The 20,670-nt window shown below is 35.1% G+C and overlaps 1 protein-coding gene across 3 annotated transcripts in view; it reads left to right on the plus strand.

Annotated features, from left to right (window-relative positions):
• The first annotated feature begins 694 nt into the window (after nt 1-694).
• Nucleotides 695-20,670, plus strand: part of LOC117906467 (protein-tyrosine-phosphatase PTP1) — a 38,699-nt gene continuing 18,723 nt past the window's right edge. The window contains exons 1-5 of one of the 3 annotated variants that reach the window (XM_034819488.1): nt 695-986; nt 3,440-3,536; nt 3,682-3,764; nt 3,900-4,040; nt 17,353-17,487. In XM_034819488.1, coding sequence (XP_034675379.1) covers nt 795-986; nt 3,440-3,536; nt 3,682-3,764; nt 3,900-4,040; nt 17,353-17,487 — 648 coding nt within the window. In that variant the 5' untranslated portion in view covers nt 695-794. The remainder of the gene's footprint in view (nt 987-3,439; nt 3,537-3,681; nt 3,765-3,899; nt 4,041-17,352; nt 17,488-20,670) is intronic. The other 2 variants (XM_034819489.1, XM_034819490.1) reach the window with 2 other exon arrangements.

The raw sequence follows: 20,670 nt of genomic DNA on the forward strand, positions 1-20,670 counted from the left end.
ATGAGTTTTTTTGTCTACCTGACCTTTGTTAGGGGGTTCACACTTGGACTTTTATTTTTAGATTGATGTTTGGTGAGAAAATGAAGATGTCGTCTTCCTTATGGTGATGGAGGAGAAACAAAATAAGAGATCAAATTTGGAGGTTCGTTTGGGGTTGATGGGTTATCGCGATTTGATAACCTACTGGATTTTTTATGGATCCTTTCTTCTTGTGATGGGTTGTGCCTGTGAACGAACAAGAAAGAACATGAGTTTTTGGTGTTAGGGTTTGGTTAAAGAAAAAAGAAGACATTTGGGGGTAAATATTTAAAAAAAAAAATCAATTCATGTGGAGTGTCTAGTTGACCGATGACATGTAAATGAGTCATGTCATTAACTTAAGTGGGTAACTGATTTGGACCTTGCTTATGTGGCTTTTCTAAGCAACTTATCCAACTAAGAGAGATGTCAAACTATAGGAGGGTATTTTTGGAAGGACCTCAACTTCACTATTACTCGTTTATTTTCTATAAAATCCACTGAATTTGAAAAGTAAAAAATGAAGTTTCTAAAACGTAAAATTTTGCGTCACATAAATTCCCCATATTTATATATATATATATATATATATATATATATATATATATATTAAATAAATTTAGGTCAAAATTAAGGCCCTCTAAAATCTAAATAAAGGCCCTCTCAAATCTAAGCTCTCGGCCTATAGCGAAGTGACAAAATATTGAGAGCGGCCAATCGCAAGGGCGACGGGGAACGTTCTCAATCCTTGTTCTCGCCCCAGCCGAAGATCGGCCATGGCCGCTGAATCCGCCGGAAAATCTATTGCTGTCTCTTCTTCGCGCAAGCCCTTCGACTTCTCCCCCGACTCTCCTCCGAGACTCTCCCTCACGCCTGATCAGTTCAAGCACTGCTCCGAAGCTCTCAGATTCTTCAAGGATAAGCTCCAGATGCCGGAGAAGATCCGCCAGGAGTTCGCTTTCTTGCAGGTATGATTACGACTTTCTCTGAATCAGCAATGGTAAATATAGGTTCTGTTTGCTTGCCGAGAAAGCGAAGATTGTTGGAAAGTGTCAAATTCCAAATTGGTATATATTCCAATTTGCAAAAGATATTATATAGAATGTTTCTTATTTTTCATATTAATATTTGATTTAATAAGGAAAGTTATTAGGAATATCGAGGGAAAAGGTTAGGAGAGATATTTTTGAAGATTAGATAGAGATGCGAGGAAGAGTGGGACACAGACGGTGGAGTGAGGGTGCTCATGGTTTCGTTTAGGAGTGGGAAAATATGGATGTTTACCACGATATTTGTTTTTAATTCTCTACAGTGTAGTGAAATGATAATGATCTCTCTCTATTTTCGGTGGATAGGCTTGGTTGGCTGCATAATTTTAAACTCTTGTGGCTTGCCTCTGTATTATTATTATTGCGTGTTTAAAGGAAGAGTATAAAAAATAAAAGTTTTAGTACCGCAAAAGACATAAAAATTGCTATTGTTCCATTCAGATGAGTTGAGTTTTAGTAGTGTAAAAACATAAAAATTGCTATTATTCCATTTAGATGAGTTGAAGAGAAAGACAAAAGATTGAGATTTCAAATTTTAATATATATTCCTTGGGTTGTCCAAACCAAGGGTTTAATCACCCAAGAAAAAAAAAGTGGGAAAAGTAAAAATCAATAGGAATTCTGAATTCAATCTATTCACATTGTTGAGTTGAGTTAGATTTTTTATTTTATTTTGTTTTTGGCTTTCCCTTTCCCTTTCCCTTCTGTTATTAAGAAACATCAAGTTTGTTTTATAAATTATCATTTCATTATGCATTCAGTCTCTTTTGTTTAGAAATTTCATTTATATGAAAACATGTGAAAATTTTGATATTTAATTCCAGGAAAACCTCATGTCTTGAAAAGTTTTCCTTTGTTCTTGAACAATTTTCTTCTGTTCTTGATAAGAGTTTTATAAGGCAGTTTTTTCAGAACTTGTTCGTTGTTCTCATTTGGATTTTTTTTTTTTTTAATTTAAGAATGTTCTTAGCAAAATTTGAAGAGATGGAAAATACTTTGAAAGCTTTTTCATTATACATAAGTTTACAGTAACTTAATGGAGAATAAGCTGAGAAAAGTGTTTTCTGTATTTGAGTTTCCAAAATAAAATTTTGTTTTTGAAAACAATTGAGAACTGTTTCTGAAAATTGTTTTTAAAAACAGTTTTTTGATAACTGTTTTCAAAATGTTGCCAAAGAGGCCTTGATGTCTACTCTCACAAACTTGTACTATAAAAAATGTGTAAAGCTAGCATTTCATTGTGGCAACCACCGAAATGTATCATGCAATGTCTTAAAATGAATGATTTATAAGATTCATTTTTTTAACCAAGAGTGAAGCTTATGGCTCCGTTTGTATCACTGAAAGTACTATGGAGAGGTATGCAAAAAAAGGAGGGAATCCAAAATTCTCTTGTTCTATGTTTGGTTATTGGAAAATTAAAGGGACAATGGGAGGGGTAAAAATAGAGAAAAAAATACAAGGAAAGAAAAAATTAAGGAAAATAAAAAAAAACTTAAAGTTAATAAATTTTTTTTACATGCTTCTTCATACTCATTTCATTTATTTTAATTTGTCTATGCAAAGATTAAATAATTTGAAAATGCACAAGTTTATAAATAATTTTAATTGTATTTGCTTTTCTTTCCTATTTTCCTTGGTAAGAAAATCATTTTCTTAGCATTTATTTTCTTCTCCTTAGTACCTTCCTAAAACCAAGTGTAGCCTTGGTCTTCTATGGAAAATACAAATGAAAAATAGAAATAATAAAAATTATTTAAAGGTTTATATATTTTTAACTCTTTGTTCTTTAAATATAAGAGGAAAGAAGAGAAATAACAAGAAAAAATAGCAACTTTAAACTAATTTTTATTTTCCTTCGCTTTTTCTTTCCTTCCATTTTTTCCCTTTATTTTCTTTCTATTCTTACTTTTCTTGAACTTTTCAAGATCTAGATAAAGCTTTTCATTCTATGGAGGATGATGTTCTCCTAAGACACCATGGTTTACTTCATTGTGGGGCACTCCCACTATCCACTAATTTTTTTGGATGATGAAGTACTTAACTAACATGGTTGCATAGGTAAACAAATAAATAATAATAATTAGAGAAGTAAAACATGAGGTAAGTGGCTCACCAATACCATTCACATCTGCAGAATATTATTTATTGGGGTTCACCATGGAGTTTGATGTTGTATAAGTGATATTATGCCCTATGTTGTTGTTAGACACAATTTAGCATATTTTCTGTTAGTTAGTGATGTGGGATTGTTATTGAAGCTTAGAGTAATTTTTTTTTGTCTATGGAAGTGTCATATCAGTTTATTTTACTGCTTATTCATGTTCAACAATTGTACCTGTTGTATTAAGTCACCTTACCCTTGATCACAGGCCAATAGGATGAGACCATCTGAAATGATGAGAAGCTGCACTGTGGCTCTTGACAGTGTCAATTTGAGCAAAAATCGCTACACAGATGTCCTACCATGTATATTAATCCAGTTGGTTTTTTTTTTGTTTCTTGTGAATAGTTTAAATTATCTAAATTATTTCAATAATTGATGGAAGGCAGTTAAATTTATTTGAAAATTAAAATTTTCATTAGTTTGTTGTTTGATTGCCATTGACTTCAGTTGACAAAACCAGGGTTGTTCTCAACTCATGTAAGGATTACAGACCATCAGCTAGGGGCTATATCAATGCAAGCTTCATTGAGGTAAAAATTTATATGCCCACTGTTAATCATGTAAATTTTCTATCTTGATTCATGCGGTCTCTTGGGAGAAAGTCATTTGGGGTATTCGAAACTGCATTCCCTGTTTGACCCTTTAGGAATGCTGATTGAATGCAGACTTCATCCACCGAAAGCATTTCTCGGTTTATAGCTACACAAGGTCCACTGCCACACACCTATGAGGACTTCTGGGAGATGGTAATCCAGTATCATTGTCCTGTTATTGTGATGCTTACTCGGTTGGTTGACAATTACAAGGTACTTCATAATCTAAAGTTTAAGGTAACTCTTGTAGTATCCATGAATCATGTGTTACTTAAATCTTTGATACTAATCACAAATAGTGCATCAGACAACTTTGAAGAATTTTTCTTAAGGTTTAGGCCATGCATATTTACCCCTTAAATTGGGAATTATTCCATTTTCTTTGGTTGTGATATTTAGGTGTCATATTTAATCAACAGGATTAAAACAATTACAATTACAAATTTTTAGAGTCTCAGAATAGCATAAAGTCTGTGGGAACAGAGGGCAGGTTTTCATCTAAACATTTTCTTGTTGAAGAGAATCAGGTATAGGAGTCACCTTGCTATATGCCTTATATAGCATTCCTCATATCCTCTTCTTTTCATTAGCTGCTTGAAATCTTGTCTCAGTGGCATGAACCAGAATTTTGAACCTTTACACTCTGATAACATCTCTAATGAAATCTTATTTATATCCCTGCCACTGCCACCATTGCTGCCATCATTGCATGGCCATCACTACCATTCCCACTATCCTACTTCAACAATTTCATACCAGTGTGAAAGGTTCAACTTATTTTCCATCACTACCACTACTTCTACTATTTCCCAACATTTTCTTTCGTTATGGCGTCACCAGAAGCATCAATGCCAGTCATCACTGGTATCATTATTGCATGGTGCACATTTCACATGCATTGTATTTGTGCCATTCACTAATTGATATGGAACTGGAAGCTCTTTGACATGCTTTCAATGGATGAGTATATCTATTCAATTTCATGTGATGTTATAGCCCATCTAAGCTTAACTGTTTGAGCATGTTTCTACATGTGCAACATAATATGCTATTACTTAGTTATTCACATTTAGTGTCAGTTCTTTTGTTTGAGCTTCAGCCTCTAATTCTTTTTATAACATCACTCCACTTATAATGGTTGTTTGAGTTCTAGCACCCACCAAAAACACTTCTAAAATTTTTGTGTTTTGAGATTGAGAAACTATTAAAATTTGAGATATGCGATTGTGCTGAAACTGAAATTGTTTTCATCAGGACGCTTAATCATTTGCAATGTTGAAATAGAAAAAAATTCCAATTAACTAACCTAAAATACTTGGATTACAATGGTAGATATAGAGAAAATATGGAATCGTAGACATTTTAGAAATCCTAGATAATGGGAGAGATATTAAGAATCCAAGATATTAGGAGAGAAATAAAATATTTTCTTAGTTTAACAATATCTAAGTTAACCTAAAATACTTGGATTACAATGGTGGATATAGAGAAAAAATGGAATCCTAGACCTATTAGAAATCCTAGATAATGGGAGAGATATTAAGAATCCAAGATATTAGGAGAGAAATAAAAAATTTTCTTAGTTTAACAATATCTAAGTTGCTAACTTGTTTTTAACTCTCCTCCTCAAGTTGGGGCATATGTATTTGTAAGATCCAACTTCATGTGCAAAGTGGGGAGGTTTTCTTCCAAGAGCTTCAGTAAACGCCTTGCCTACTTGATCCTCAAACATCGCAGCTTCTCAATAAAGTGAGTTCCTGATGACTGAAGGTTTCATACCATATAGCAACCATGTTATCACTGCAAAAACATCTGGCTGTCACACATGAATGCTTTAGATTCTTGTGGAGGAGGATCTTCTAACACGTGATTGAACTTTTTTGCTCCAACATACGCTTTTATAATAGTAGCCTATAAATCTGAACACCAACATTGTATATTGACACTGATTTCAGCACAAAGAGCAATCCAAACACTTGAAAAAGCACTAGAACAGAGTTCATGATTCACACATTAGCATATTTTGAAATCAATGCCACACAGCAAAAAGCATTCAATCTAATTGGATCACATCAGAAATAAAACTGTCAGCCTCAAAAACCTTAAGTTACCACCAGAAAAAAAAAATAGCCTGATCGCTTTACTCCTGTTCTGATACCATGTTAAAACAAAAAAGTAAAAGTTCCACTTTATTCACTAATACTTCTAGAAAATATGGAATTCTAGAAGTATTAGGAATCTTAGATATTGGAAGAGAAATTAGGGATCCTCCCAGCACAAAAATACTTAAGCTATTAGACTATATATGAAACACAATGGCTTCTCCCAGAATCTCATGAAGCTGTATATTTTCCTTTGTGTTTTAGTATATTGAAGGAAAAAACTTGTTATCTGGTTATAGAATAACCAAACCATTGAATTTGAAGGTAAAAAAAGTTGGCATTCATTGCCAATTGGAACCAGAAGGGGAATTTTTTAATAGATATTTAATGGTACTGGAATCTGGTTTAAAGCTTATTTCCCTTGTCTGTGAGGTAATCTGTAAGTGATGTAAATTTATGGTTTTAAAACTTACTTCCCATTCTCTGAAATAAGCTGTAGGTGACTCCACCATCCTGATCTCCTAGTCATGGTGGGGATAGAGAGGAGTTTGCTAGAAGATGTCTATATAATGGTGCTTCTCAGTAAAATTCTTTTTAAAGGTGCTTTTTCCAAGCAAATGGTCTTCCTTCTCACATCTGTGGTTTGGTGTCATGATATTTTTTTATCAGATGTGCCATGATAGCCCACTGAACAAGTGGTTTTTGCCTGGAAAGCAGTTTTGGTGAAGATGTGGGTCTTTTTAAAGGAGGAAACAGTTCAAGAAAAAGAAGGGTAAGGAATGTCTTAAGAGATAGAAAAAGCAAGAAAGCACTTCAAACTATACTCTAGTTAGGATAAATGTTTGGATGGTTGTGGTGTATCAGATGAAGATTTCTAACTCAAAGCTAAGTACTATAAAAATATTGCTAAGTTGCTAAGTGATCATTTGTTTTTGAAATCGGAAAATAGTGGTAACTTTGACATAAAATACAGAAACTCTGAAAGGCTTTCACTGAAAAAGTAATGGTTTTAAAAAAATTGAGGTATCAAAAAAATGTTACTACCTCAAATTTTAAAATTTTTGAAAGTGATTTTTAAAAACATAAGGTAAATCTATACCCTTTGTAAAAGATATTTTACTTTTATATAGAAGCTTCTAATTTTAAAAATAAAAAACAGGAAATGCACTAAGGGATAAGGAGAAGAACATGGGATAAAATTTATGGTAGTTAAATAAAATAAAATAAAATTTAGAGAAAGATAAGAAGGGATAAAACCTTAAATTTGCACTAAGAGCTTCTAGGAGTCTCATCTAGAAGCAAATCAATGGAGTCTCATAATTGAAAATTACAAAGGATGCAAGAAAATGTAATATTATTAATCATCAATCAGTACTTTGGTTCACATTAATTAGCCTTATTTATAAGTTTCTCTAAGAAATCCAAATTATACTAGGATTCTAATAACCTATTATGATTCTAATTCTCCTATAATCTAATTAGCTACTCCTAATTTTACTCCAATAAATGCTAATCCTAATTTTGTTCCAACTAAAATTAATGTCCATCCTCATCAACTCCCCCTAACTTGAAAAAAAAACTCCGACATCGAGTTTTAGTGATTTTCCAAAAGATCAATTAAAATCTTGAGCAATGCTTTCCACCTTTTTTTTCTTTGTCAAATCTTTACCATGGTAAGATGGATTCTTAAGATCTCTTGAACTTATTCAAGTTCACGTAAGACAAACACTAAACTTAAAAAAAGTTTCCAATGTTGTGAAATAAATTGATAGTTCTCAAAATAATTATTTGTTATCAACAAGATTGTGGTAAGTTTTATGTAAGGTATAGGAAGAAGTTTATTAGGTAATCTTGCAAGCCACAAGTCAAAAAAATCATCAAGGATATTACATACCTCTATTGGATATTGCTTATCATTCTCTTTGAATTCATCCACTTCTCAGGCCAATAGATAAAAAATAATTTTATTTTCCACGCCCTCCTTTTCAAATTAACGCATAGTAAACACCTTTTTTGGTTGTGCCTTCTTTAGCTTCTTAATTGGTGAAACTTCTTTCATTGGACGAAGTCCTTACTAAAAAGAAATGTGACTAAAAAATGAAAACTTACCAGAATGGAGGTGTTGTTAACCCATGCTACTTGGAATTAATTTGCATGTGTCACTATTTTAAGGTTTAGCTTCTCAACAAGCTCTTACGAAGCAACCCTGAGGGGTAGCTCAGTTGGTCCGGCCTTAGGTTTGCTCCCCAATGGTCACCAGTTCGAGTCCCCTCAGGGCCACTGGAGGTTTACCCAGTCGTTAACTTCAGGGCCCCGTGGGATTAGTTGAGGTGCGCGTAAGTTGGCCCGGACATCCACGCTTATAAAAAAAAAACAAAAAACAAAAAAAAGCTCTTACGAAGCGATAATTGAATTGCTACCTCCATCAATGATCATGGTACATAACTTCCCTTAGTAAGAAATACATGTATGGAAAATGCTAGTATGTCATCAATCTTCTTCTCTTTTCACCTTTGGGATAGCTAGCAAAGGTCGCACTACAAGACTTTGGTCTTCCATCATATCATCATAATAATCACATTCTTCACTAAGTTCATCTTAACTGTAGGTCTCCTCTTCATTTTGGATAATTTTCCAATTCAGATTGTGGTTATACAACTTAAAAGTGTAAACCTTTGTTTGGGCACACAACAATGTAATGACCATGCCTAGCACGCTTAAAGCATAAGGGAGTCATGCCTACCTTTTTATCTCTAATGCTCATTGAAGTTTTACCCTTATTAGCATCTTTATTAGGCACATTCAAAACTTGTTGATTGTTGCCCTCACCATTCACATGATTAGAAGTTCATCTAAGGGATTTTCCTATTATTATTAAGGAAACATCTTATTGTGAGATCTTCTTTTATGAATGGGTATCTGTGGCAATTATACAATTAGTTTCCTATATGAAATTTTCCTATGTAATTAGGAATACACAAAGAAAAATATTTTGACTGAAAGAAAGAGTCTCTTTTCGGTGTAATTAGGCCTTTGAGATTTAAGAGCCTTAAGGATTGCAATATCCTTGAATAATAGTGGAAGTTCTTTGTCTTTGCTCATGGATGTAGGCCTTATGCCGAACCATGTGAATCATTATGTGCTTTGTGTGTTCTTTGCTTTCATTCTCTTATTTTCTTTTTCCTCTTATTATTCTTTGTCGTGATTTTTCACAACAATCTAGTATCAAAGCTTAAGTTGTTAGATCAGGAATGATGACAAAGTTTGAGGTTAGAAGTTTGATAGAAGAAATGATTTTAGTTTATGGTGCATTAAGATACATGCCTCGTTGGTTCAATAGTGGTTGTCTAAAGCATTGAGAAGTATATAGGCTTTACCAACAACGATGTTTGATTAAGAGAAGGATCCACCTATGGAGAGAGCACAAAATGCTATTATGTTGTACTTGGATAATAAGGTACCTCATGAAGTTGCTAAAGATGATACGACTACCAAGTTATGGTTGAAGCTAGAAAGTCTATATATGACGAAATCTCTTACAAGTCACTTGTATTTTGAAAAAGTGGTTGCTCACTTTACAGATGGAAGAAGGTACATCCATTAAAGGTCGCCATGATGAGTTTAATAAAACTATTATGGATCTAAGGAATATTGGTGTTAGAATTGATGAAGACCAAGTGATAGAGACAAGTGGCAGCCACCTTTAAAAGTTTATTAGAGGCACGAAGGAGTGGGCTCCAAGGCCCAAGCTTTAATTTGACACTCTTTGGATGATAATGAGCTTAGTTGGGATCTTATATAAGTCAATATGGGTTCATCCTTGAAAGTACTTTCAAAAATTAAGTTATGGGCTTAGTCAATGGTTATAAGTTACCATTTTCAGTCATTATTGTTACCATTTTTCAATAGTCTTTGATACGGTCAGTAATCTATCCAAGTTTGTCATTTTCAAGTTGCATTTACTGTGTCTAGTTCCTAGGAGTTATAAGTCCCTAGAAAAGTCTTATTTAGAAGTTGATTTGTCTTTTGGAAGGAATCAATGAATGAATGAATTTTCAGCAGCTAGTTTTTCCTTTGTGAGATGCAAAGAGTACCTGGGTGTGAAGCCTAAGGTTTTTAGGAGTGATTCCTAAGGCCCTTTCAATTATGCTCTCCTTGCATTTTATTTTTTGTATTGCATCACCAAGCCATAATTTTAATGTGTTCCCTACCAAAATCTTTTAAGCGTTTTATAGATGCTATGATGTATGGTAGGGATACACTCTCCATAGAAGATGTTAAGGCAGCCCTAAACTTAAAGGAGTTGAAGAAAGGAGTACCTGAGAGTAGAGAAGAAAGCTTAGGTGAAGTTTTGGTAGTTAGAGGGAGAGCAAGAAAGAAAAGTAATGGAAGGAAAGGTTTATCCAAATTTGAATCATGGTCTTAGGGAAATAACAAGCGTTTCAATTGCAACAAAGAAGGGGACTCTGCAAGACACTGCCTAGAATGTGAAGGAAAAAGAGAAAACTTTTAATTTGGTGATGCAGTAATTGCAAGAGAAAATTTAGATATTGTAGATGTCCTTTTAGTTATTGTTAGGCACTTAGGTGATAATTGTTTAGGACGTAATTGAGGAAAGATTTAAGAAAAAGCTAGCCATATGGAAGAGACAATACCTTTGAAAAGGAGGGAGGCTTACTTTGATTAGGAGTACGTTATCCATCCTTCCTATCTATTTCATGTCTGTAGTTCCTAGAAAGGTGAGCTTAAGATTAAAGCGGCTTCAAAGAGATTTCATATAGGGAGGGGGGGCTCTTAAAAGAAAGTCTTATTTGGTTAATTGGACTATAGTATATTCAAATAATAAGAATGGGGCCCTTGGCATTAAAAATTTATCTCTTTTAAATAAGGCTCCCAATGGTAAATGAAGTTGGAAATTCACCTTAGAAAGAGGGTCTCTTTGGAAGCGGGTCACAGTAGGTAAGTTTGGAGAAGAAAGGGGAGATTGGTGCTCAAGGGGGTATGAGTCTGTGAGGGATGACTGTAGTGTGGGTTTGTGGAAAGCAATTAGATCCAAATGGGAGAATTTTAGTAGCAGATCTTGCCTCATAGTTAGCAATGGGAGAAGGGTTAAAAATTTTGGAAAGATACATGATATAAAGATTCTTCTTCAGAGGACTCTTTCTCCACTATTCTCCCTAGCCACGTGTCTAAGAATTTGTGGAGAGGAGAGGTATGCAAGTAAGGGAGAAGGGCAAGTGAAGCATTTGTTTCTTTAGATAACTTCATGATTGGGAATTTGAAGGAGTGATTGCTTTTCTTCAAAGAATTCAATCAATTACCTTCTTTTTTTTCTTTTTTTTTTTATTTATGGTCAAAGGCAGATTGAATTAATAAACACCTAAAAACAGGGGGCACACCTTATGTATACAGACAGTATACGACCAAAAGCCTAACCAGGCTGTAGAAAAGAGAGAAAAGACCCAGAAAAGGGAAGGTTAGTCTCCATTAAGGACACCTAAAAAATTCAAAAAAAGAGAGATTGTCTAACCTCAAAAACTGTTGAGACCACTCTAATAGTGAATGGATAAAGAGTTTCCTTAGACTTTGGTCAGACATCTCTTCCTCCGGGAAAGTCCTTCGATTTTGTTCTCCCCAAATAGACCAAAAAAGACAAATCAGAGCCAATCTCCACATTGCTCTTATCTTCGTCCTTAGCCCCTTAACTTTCCATTTTAGAAGAAGATTTTTCATTGAATCCAGGAACACCCATACTAGTCTGAAAGAAGTTAACAACACAGTCCAAAAGCTTCCTTGTCTTAGAAGGAATGAAAAGGATAGAATAAATTGGAAGGTTTTTTAAGGTGGCAACTTCTTGGTAAAATCGTTTTACTCATCTCTTGCTCAAGTTAGAAGGGGGATCTTCCTTGTAAGTGTAGTTTGAAATCCTTGGGTGCTTATGAAAGCGGGGTTCTTTGCTTGAGAAGTTGCACGGGAAAGGATTTTGACAATAGATCAATTGATCAACTAAAAAAGAGTGGACAAATAATGCCAAGCAAATATTTCTTGTGCAAAAAAGGTGAAGAATCGATTGATCACCTTCTCCTTCACTACCCTAAGGCAAGTATGTTGTGGTAGCTGATTTTTTATGTTTGGAGTGGCTTGGGTGTTGCACTTAACAATTAGAGGGAACCTTATTAGTTAGCATGACTCATTTGTAGGAAAAAAATTGAAAATGGCATGGAGGGTCACTCCTTTGTGGTGTTTTAGACTCTATAGAAGGAAAGGAATAAAAAATCCTTCGAAGGTGTTGAGTAGTCAAACCAAGCAATCAAATTCACCTTCTTAAGTACTTAATTGAAATGGGTTAGAGTTTGTAATGTAGATATTTCTTTATCGTTGATAAGTTTTTTTTATTGGCTCAACTCCAGGTAAGGACAGAAAGCTTATTTTTTTGTTCTTCTCTTCTCTTTTGTTTGTCTATTAACCCATTTTTTATGTATTATGTGTACCTTGGTGCATCCCCTTTAGGTGTGCTATTAATATACATTTTTTTACCTATTAAAAAACCCAGGTGATGAGTGGATCCTTGATTCAGGGTACTCATATCATATGTTTTCTAATAAGGATTAGTTTAGTTCGTACCAACTCATAGATGATGGGAAGGTTCTTATGGGAAACAATATAGCCTATAAGGTTGTTGGGATAGATACAATTCGAATTAAGATGCATGATGATGTTGTAAAGACATTAACCAATTTAAGGCATGTTCCAAAGTTGAATAAAATTTTTGTTTCTTTGGGATCAATTGACTCAATGCACATATAAATCAAAAGGTGAAATTATGAGAATCTCAAAGGGTGCTCTCTTATTGTGATGAAAGGACAAAAAATAAATGGTCTTTTATACATTGCAGGGTAGCATGGTTATAAGTGCAACTGTAGCTTCAACCTCAAAATCAATTTTAGAGGCTACTAGATTATGGTATATGCAACTTAGACATTATGAGTGAGAGAGGGTTTGACAATTTTGAGCAAATGAGGTTTGCTTGGTAGACAAAATGGGAGAGCTGGATTTTTGTGAGCATTATGTGTTCAAGAAACAATGTAGGGTTAAATTTAGTGCAATTGCTCATAGAACAAAAGTTACTTTAGATTACATCCATTTAGATCTTTAGGGCCCTTCTTAGGTTGTATCACATGGTTGTGGAAGATATATATTGATCTGCATTAATGATTACTTTAGAAAGGTTGAGGTATATATCTTGAAACATAAGAATGTCTTTGGAAAGTTCAAACAATGGAAATTTATAATCAAGAATCAAATAGGAAAATTGACAATGAGATGGAATTCTATGAGAAAGAGTTCATAACGAAGGTATTGTGCGACACAACACAATTATGCATACTCCACAATAGAAAGGTGTTGCAAAACTGATGAATGGAACTTTTCTAGAGGCAACTCAGTATATGCTTTCAAATGTAGCGTTGTTAAAGGAATTTTGGGCTGAAGCAGTTCATTCAACTTATTATCTTTTAAGTAGATCTCCTTCAATTTCTATTAATTGTAAGACTCCTAAAGGGATATGGTCTACTTCCCTTCTTATTATGCAAATTTAAGATTTTTTTTTTTTTGTCCTATTTATACTCATATGAATGAAGGTAAATTGGAACCAAAGGCAAGGAAATGTATATTTTTAGAATATGCAAATGGTGTAAAAGGATACAAGTCATGGGGCATAGATTCAAAATCCTTCAAATTTTGGATTAGTAGAATTGGACCTTTGATGAGTCCGTGGAAGAAATAATTTAATACATAAAATAACCCTTGTGTGACAAAGAAAGTGGAGTTTGAGTCTAAAGCTTTAGGAACCATAGAAAAGAAGCTTTTAGTAAAGCCAAATGAGGAAGAGGTGCAACATCTTGATGATAAAAAAAATGGACCATAAGAATAACAATACAGTTTTGTTAAGGATAGAATGAGGGGGCAAATTAAGCTACCTCAAAGGTATGTTAGTGATGATTTTGTTGCTTATGCATTTATTGTAACAAACACCAATGAAGAGATCATTGTAATGAAGATTCCAACATATGTGACTACTTAATTTGTTCCTACATTTAAGTTCAAGGATTGCCTAAGCTTAATTGATAACTACAATATCTACAAGCCCCTTAGGGGTATGGGAGCAAAGTAACATTGAAGAGTTTTTAGTTTGTTTGAATATTGGGAATTTGAGCCAAGGTGTAGATCATTGGAATGTGTCTCAAATTCTATTGTGAGTCAATTTATAAGTCATCAATACTTTCCTCGCAAAATATATTAATGTAAAGGACTTTCATAATATTACTAAGGAAACATCTTATTGTCATATCTTTTTTTAGGAATGGGTATCTTTGACTATAATACAATTGGTTTCCTATATGAAATCTTCCTACGTAATTAAGAATATATATAGGAAAATATTTTAATTGAAAGAGAGAATTTCATTTTGGGTGTAATTGGGGCTTTAAGATTTAAGAACTCTAGGGATTGTAATCTCCTTGAATAATAGTGGAAATTCTTGTTTGTCTTTGCTTGTGGATGTAGTCTTTAAGCAAAACCATGTAAAGCGTTGTGTGCTTTGTGTATTTTCTATTTTGGTTCCCTTATTTTCTTCTCCTTATTATTGTTCTTTATTGTGGTTTTTCAAAACAAAAGTTATTACTAAAATGAAATGTTACTCGACAATGAAAACTCATTGAAATATAGTTATCATCTATCGATGCTATCTAAAAGGGATTTGGATGTTTCTCCTTCAGATTCAACTTATTAACAAGTTCTTGTGGCGTCATTCTAGAACTACTACCTCCATCAATAATCAGAGCGCATAGTTTCTCTTGGCAAGCAACACAAGTTCAGAAGATGTAATATCTAATCCTCCTCTTTCTTTGCCCTTGGTGTGTTCACCGATGATAGCATAAAAAAATTGTAGCCTTGAATCTTGGTTGCATAATTTGTTCACTCTTGAGCTAGTACCTTCTAGCCAAGACCTTTTTCTTTGATACCAAAACTGATGTAGGATTAATCCCATGATAGTTGTCTATAATCAAATAAGGTGGGCTAGTACATCAATTTTTATGGATGAAGGAGAGGAATGAGAATACAATTATAGCACTGAGGAAAATTAAAGTAAAATATAAGAAAGAAAAGATATAGAAGAAGGATAGGAATTCTTTCCTATCAGAAACAAGGATATTCCTGTATTGAAATATTAGGTATAAAGAAGGAAATGAAATCTTTCTCAAAAATACACAATTGTCTATAGAAAGTTTAATAAAAAAGGCAAATAAAAGTCTAATACACAATTCTCTATAGAGTCTCACTATGGCCTTTTAGGAATCTCATATCTGAAAGAGAAGCAATGAAGTCCCACTATTGAAAATTGCAAGATATGCAAGAAATCATAAAAACTAAATAAAACCATGAAAAAAGAAACCTAACCAATATGATAACTTATTAGGATTTTCATATGTTTCCTAAAACTTTCAAAATTTCCAAACATTAAAAATAAAAAATGCAAATAGAGACTTTTTTTTTAAGAATTAGAAATTTAAACTTTATAAAAATTTCTTATCATAAAAGGTTCTAATGAAAAAGATTTCTAGATCCTAAAAATGATTAAAATGGAAACCTTAGAAAAATAAATTTTTCAGGAAACAAAAAGTTTAGAAATACCATAACTTCTTTTAAGGTGAAATTTTCAAATGAAAAAAACAATCTCAAATTCTAAATGAAACTCAAATACCAAGTACTAACTAATCATGGCTCTCAAGAATCTTCAAACAACTGCAAAATTACCTAAATACTTTTGATAGAGGAATTTAGGATTTCCTTTCTTCAGTAGATTTTGGAGATTCATCATCGTCAGGACTTCACCATTTTCCTGATCTACACTTAGGGGAGCATAATTTAGATTTATTCTCTTCACATACATGGCTTTGTTGATACCTATTTTGCATTAACACTTGGACCTATCAATATTTGTTTTTGTCCAGTCTGACATGCAGAACGACACTACTAGTGACAAATGTATGCAATCAGAGACCATGCATCAGTTGTCCTCATTTGACGCAGAATTACTAATTGAGAGCAACATGTAACTTTATCTCCATGTCACTTTTGTTGTCATAATCTCCCTATTTTCTTCCTTTGCTAGGACGTGGTGACAACCGCCATCTTAGGACTAAAGGGAATTCCTCTACCCATCTTAGGATGGAAGAAATCATCTCATGAGGTAAAAAAAGGAGCACCCCTAACATGCGAAGGTTATGAGTGTTTGCTTATGAGAGGCCACTTCCCCACCCCACCTTTAGTGGTCAGCTATACATGTGCATTCTCACCCCAGCAGGAGGATACCTCTAATAACTAATGCAAACCTCTCCAAGAGGGGAGTCCCCTAAGGATCTTTTTGTTGCTCCAAGGATATTCCCTACACTTCCTTTTAAGGTGCTTAATGTAGAAAACTCAAATACATTATTGCCTGCCTGAGATGGGAGTAGGCTTTGGAGATGTCAAGATGGGCTTTACTCATCTTTGTAGTTGGCTTGGCCCACCCCACCATTGTGTACATGGGATATTCCAGAGGTCTGGGTTTGGTGGCTGCAATGGGAGGCTCACTAGGGCGAGAATTGGAAGAACATCAGCAATCCATGTCAGATATATGTTGGGAGGGAGAGGGGTGCTAATGCAGGGGGGCTGTTTTGCCATGACTGCATTTCTCACTGTCTCCAAGTGAGACCCTTCAAGAGGCTACTACCATATGCCCACTTTGCCTCTTGCTTCTTTGTTCACTCTGCTCTCCCCTTAAAGTTGGGTAGGTGCCCATTGCCATCATCTACCTCCTCTAACAAAGAACCTTGTGTAATAAACTCTTTAACCTATTAAGCAATTTGTCTGACAAGATTAATCAATTACAGTTTTTCTTACTCATCGAGCATAATCTCGTCTTAATGTAAGCAGCAGGTCATGTTATAAGGAAATTGAAGATTTTATGGCTATATTTATAGATGACTAACTGTTCTGCCCATCTAGTAATCTCTTTCGGCAAGGTTAATTGAACACCATTATTTGTGTTATGTAAATTATTAAATTTTAAAAACTTATTTACATTTCACTGGAATGTCATTAGCTCTGTTTTTTTTTATGTAGATGGTTTGTGAGCAAATGCAAGTAATTGTTTTTTCTTTGTAATTTAATCAATGAATATATTTTCTGTACGTTCTATATATTCTTGCCTATAGCTCTCATGGTAAAATGGTAAAACCATGTCCAATGTTAGTAATTTCTGTTTAGTTGCAACTTAGATATTTAGCCATTACATTTCTCATGAATTTTCTTTGACAAAATTCAGTTTTGCTCATCTCATGCTGATTCTTTGTGAATCTTATTTTGAAATGTATGTGCAGACGGTGAAATGTGGAGATTATTTTCAGGCAGAGGATGGTCCTAGAGAATTTGGTAATATATTTATTGTTACTAAGTGGATTAAAACTACCAAGACCTCATTGGTGTTGCGTCATTTGGAGGTGAACCACAAAGAGGTACAATTTGAAAATAGGATGCTGAATATATGGATATGGTGGTTTAGGCCTCTTTGGGCCTAGCAAAGATGAAAAAGAAAAAGAAAATGTGGCCTAATATGGGCCATAGCTTTAGATAGAGAATGATTCTTGAACCGGATATAAGATGCACATTTATTCCAGAGAGATTGGCTTCATATATATATATATATATATATTGATAGGCAAATATTTATGATATTAACAGCATCTAACAAAAAGTGCGCTTAAGTATACATGGTGTATACAAAAGCACAAAAAGGCCATATCCAAGAGGGGTACACAAAAAATTACTCCCACCTGCTACATGGAGCTCAGCCAATCAAGAAAGTCCAACATGGACAAAGAGCTTCTCCAATGAACACTTGAACCCACTCCAAAAATTATACATGAATGATTGTTTGATCGCTTGATCAGATTTTTTGGTATTCTCGAGCATGCACCTATTTCTTTCCTTCCATATTGTCCAAAACAAGCATAAGGGAACAACTCTCCAAACTATCTTCCTTTTTCTTCCAAGGAAGGGGCCATGCCAGCTTGGAAGGGCCTTCTTTATTGAGGAGTGCATTACCTTCTGAATACCTAATAGAGAGAAAATCTGCTGTCATAGAAAAGATAAACAAAGAAATTTAAAAATCCACTAGCTATACCAGCAAATAGAGAACATTTTGAGCATATATTGGATAGACCCACTTGCATAAGATTGGATAAACTTGAATATTTGATTGCATTGAAGAATATGTGTAGAGCTACAGGTTGTTATGCAACATGTTTTTTCTATTTTTCTATTATATGAAACCATGTGAAAAAACAATTACTAAGAAAAGACGATTATCATGACTTGGAAGTGTGGGAAGTCCTGTGAGAAAAATATCAGCTCATGAGCCACTGCTAAACAAATGAGCAAGAAAACACTGTCCATCTTCCCACAACCAGCACCACCACACCAAGAAACAATGCCTATCAAGGAGTATAATGGTCCCCTCTAAACAGCTAGATGGTGGCACCCATCTTTGGTGGGAAGAATCTGTCCTAATCAGCCCCTTTCTTTATTCAGTAAACACTAACACATAGGACTGTACTCTAGAGTCTCTTAGCTATACCACTGATACTTAAACCTATCCAGCACCAATTTGGATGCTCACAAGTGTGGCTATCTCCATTTAAATATGGACTTCCAAGCAAGCAAGCAATGATTGTATTATACCTGTTTGTTGTGGGAGAGGCTATGTTGCAATGTATTTCTTACATTGTTTCATTCTTTTGTAATTTATGGTGCATGGTTTCCCAACAAAAAATGTATTATTTTGTATTTGGCTATCAAATACTTCCTGTGTACTTTGGTGCGTCCCCTTTAGGTGGCACTGTTAAAGATATTTTTGTTTGCCTATCAAAAGATTTACTGTTTTATACCACTTCATTGAACTTACAAAGCTGATTGACGCATTCAGAGGGTCATGTCATCTGTTCAACAGATGGCTCATACTTGTGCATATAAGTGTTGGTTGGGAGGAGGATCTGTTCTGATATGATGACATTTTTTTTTTCCTTCTTTCTTTTATTGGGTGGAACAAAAAAGACATGTTTAAAGAATTAGGGTTTTTGATGATGACAAGGGATTGCTTGCATGGCTGTGAAAGTTAGCGGTATCTTGCAAATTGGCTAGTTGAGGAAAGCTATTCCATTTAAGGAATAGAAGAGGGAAGCTTTTCATGATTTGGGAGCAAGGGTAGATTTGTCATTAGAAATCTGATGTCTTTTGAAAGAGGGTGGAGTTCATTGCAAGGAATTGATCTAAGATGTGTTTTGGCATGGCACTTGACTCCAGTTAGAACTGAAACTTTTGGGCATGGCAAGTATTGCTTCTCAAGAAGATATAAAGGCGGGGGAACTAAAATTTCTTTAACACCTTTTTCTAATTGTTCTTTGTGGCTTTCTCTGGAATTCCAGAGTGCTTCAGATATGGTTTTGGCTGATGACAATTTTGCTTCAATTGTTGCGATCTGCCGGTAAAAATGCCGGTAACTTCCCCTGGTGGTAAGTGCTGGTTTGGCATTGATTTGAAGACTTTTGAGATTACCATAGAAGACCACAAAGGAAAAATGCGTGGAAAGATCTGTGAAAGAGGCCCTAAGTTCTCTTCATGGATCAGATTTGGAGGAAAAAGGCTTATCTCTGCTGCTAGAAGGGGTTGAATCATGTTGTGGGCTAAAGGAAAGAACCCCTTTCAGAAAGTTTTGGTCAGAAGGTGATAGAGTTTATAGTATGGAACTCAGATGCAATAGAGCAGGAAGATTTTTGTTCTGCTTTGTAAAAGATGCGGAGAACAAAAGATTTTCCTTGGCTTTCCCTGAAGGAAGGGGGCTTGTTGGAGGCTGGAAAATGCTTGCTAGTAAACTGAGAAGTGTGGGAGTCGCCCCCCTCCAATGGAGAGGTGTTTTGCTGGATAAACAAGTACCTTCCCAAGTCTCACCCAACAGTAGCGTAGGCAGAGGCTCATACCCTCTTCGGGACTGCCCAGTGCCTCGCGATGCCGTCTGGCTAGAAATTGAGAAAGAAACTTTGGATAGGAATGAGGAGCTGCTGGGCAGGTGTCTTGTGGGCTCTTGGGTGGGGGACGCTGATCGTCTTCCTAACCTTGTTTCTTTCGGATCATGGGCGAAGAACTCATGGTTCTTGGAAGGCAACCTCTGGCTTTCAAACGTGAGAGAAAATCTCATGCTTCTGGAGTTTGAATTTGAGGACGAAGCAGAAAGGGTGTATAGTTCAGGGACAAGATGTTTCAGAGGAAGAAGCTTTTACCTAGAAAAATGGAAGCCATCTGTGGGATGTCTTGAGGGAGATAAAGAGGATGCGCGCCATGTGTGGGTTAGAATTTTAGGACTCCCTCTGCATCTTTGGGGAAGAAGCCTCTTCAAGTAGTTCGGAGACTCCTGTGGGAGGTACGTAGCTGTGGACGAAAACACAGCTAAGCGTCGGAACCTCAAGTGGGCCAGAGTCCTTGTCGAAACCAAAGGATGGCAACACCTAAGCTCGCTACAGGTAGTCGCTGGCGCCTCCTGTTATGCTCTGCAACTATGGTGGGAAGAAGAGCCCTGCCTTTCCTCTGTGATCCCCGCCTGTAGGCCCGGTGCTTGGATGGTTGGGGATGAAGTGGTGGCCCCT

Source organism: Vitis riparia, chromosome 18, assembly GCF_004353265.1.
Source record: "Vitis riparia cultivar Riparia Gloire de Montpellier isolate 1030 chromosome 18, EGFV_Vit.rip_1.0, whole genome shotgun sequence".
In the NCBI taxonomy this organism is placed as follows: Eukaryota; Viridiplantae; Streptophyta; class Magnoliopsida; order Vitales; family Vitaceae; genus Vitis; species Vitis riparia.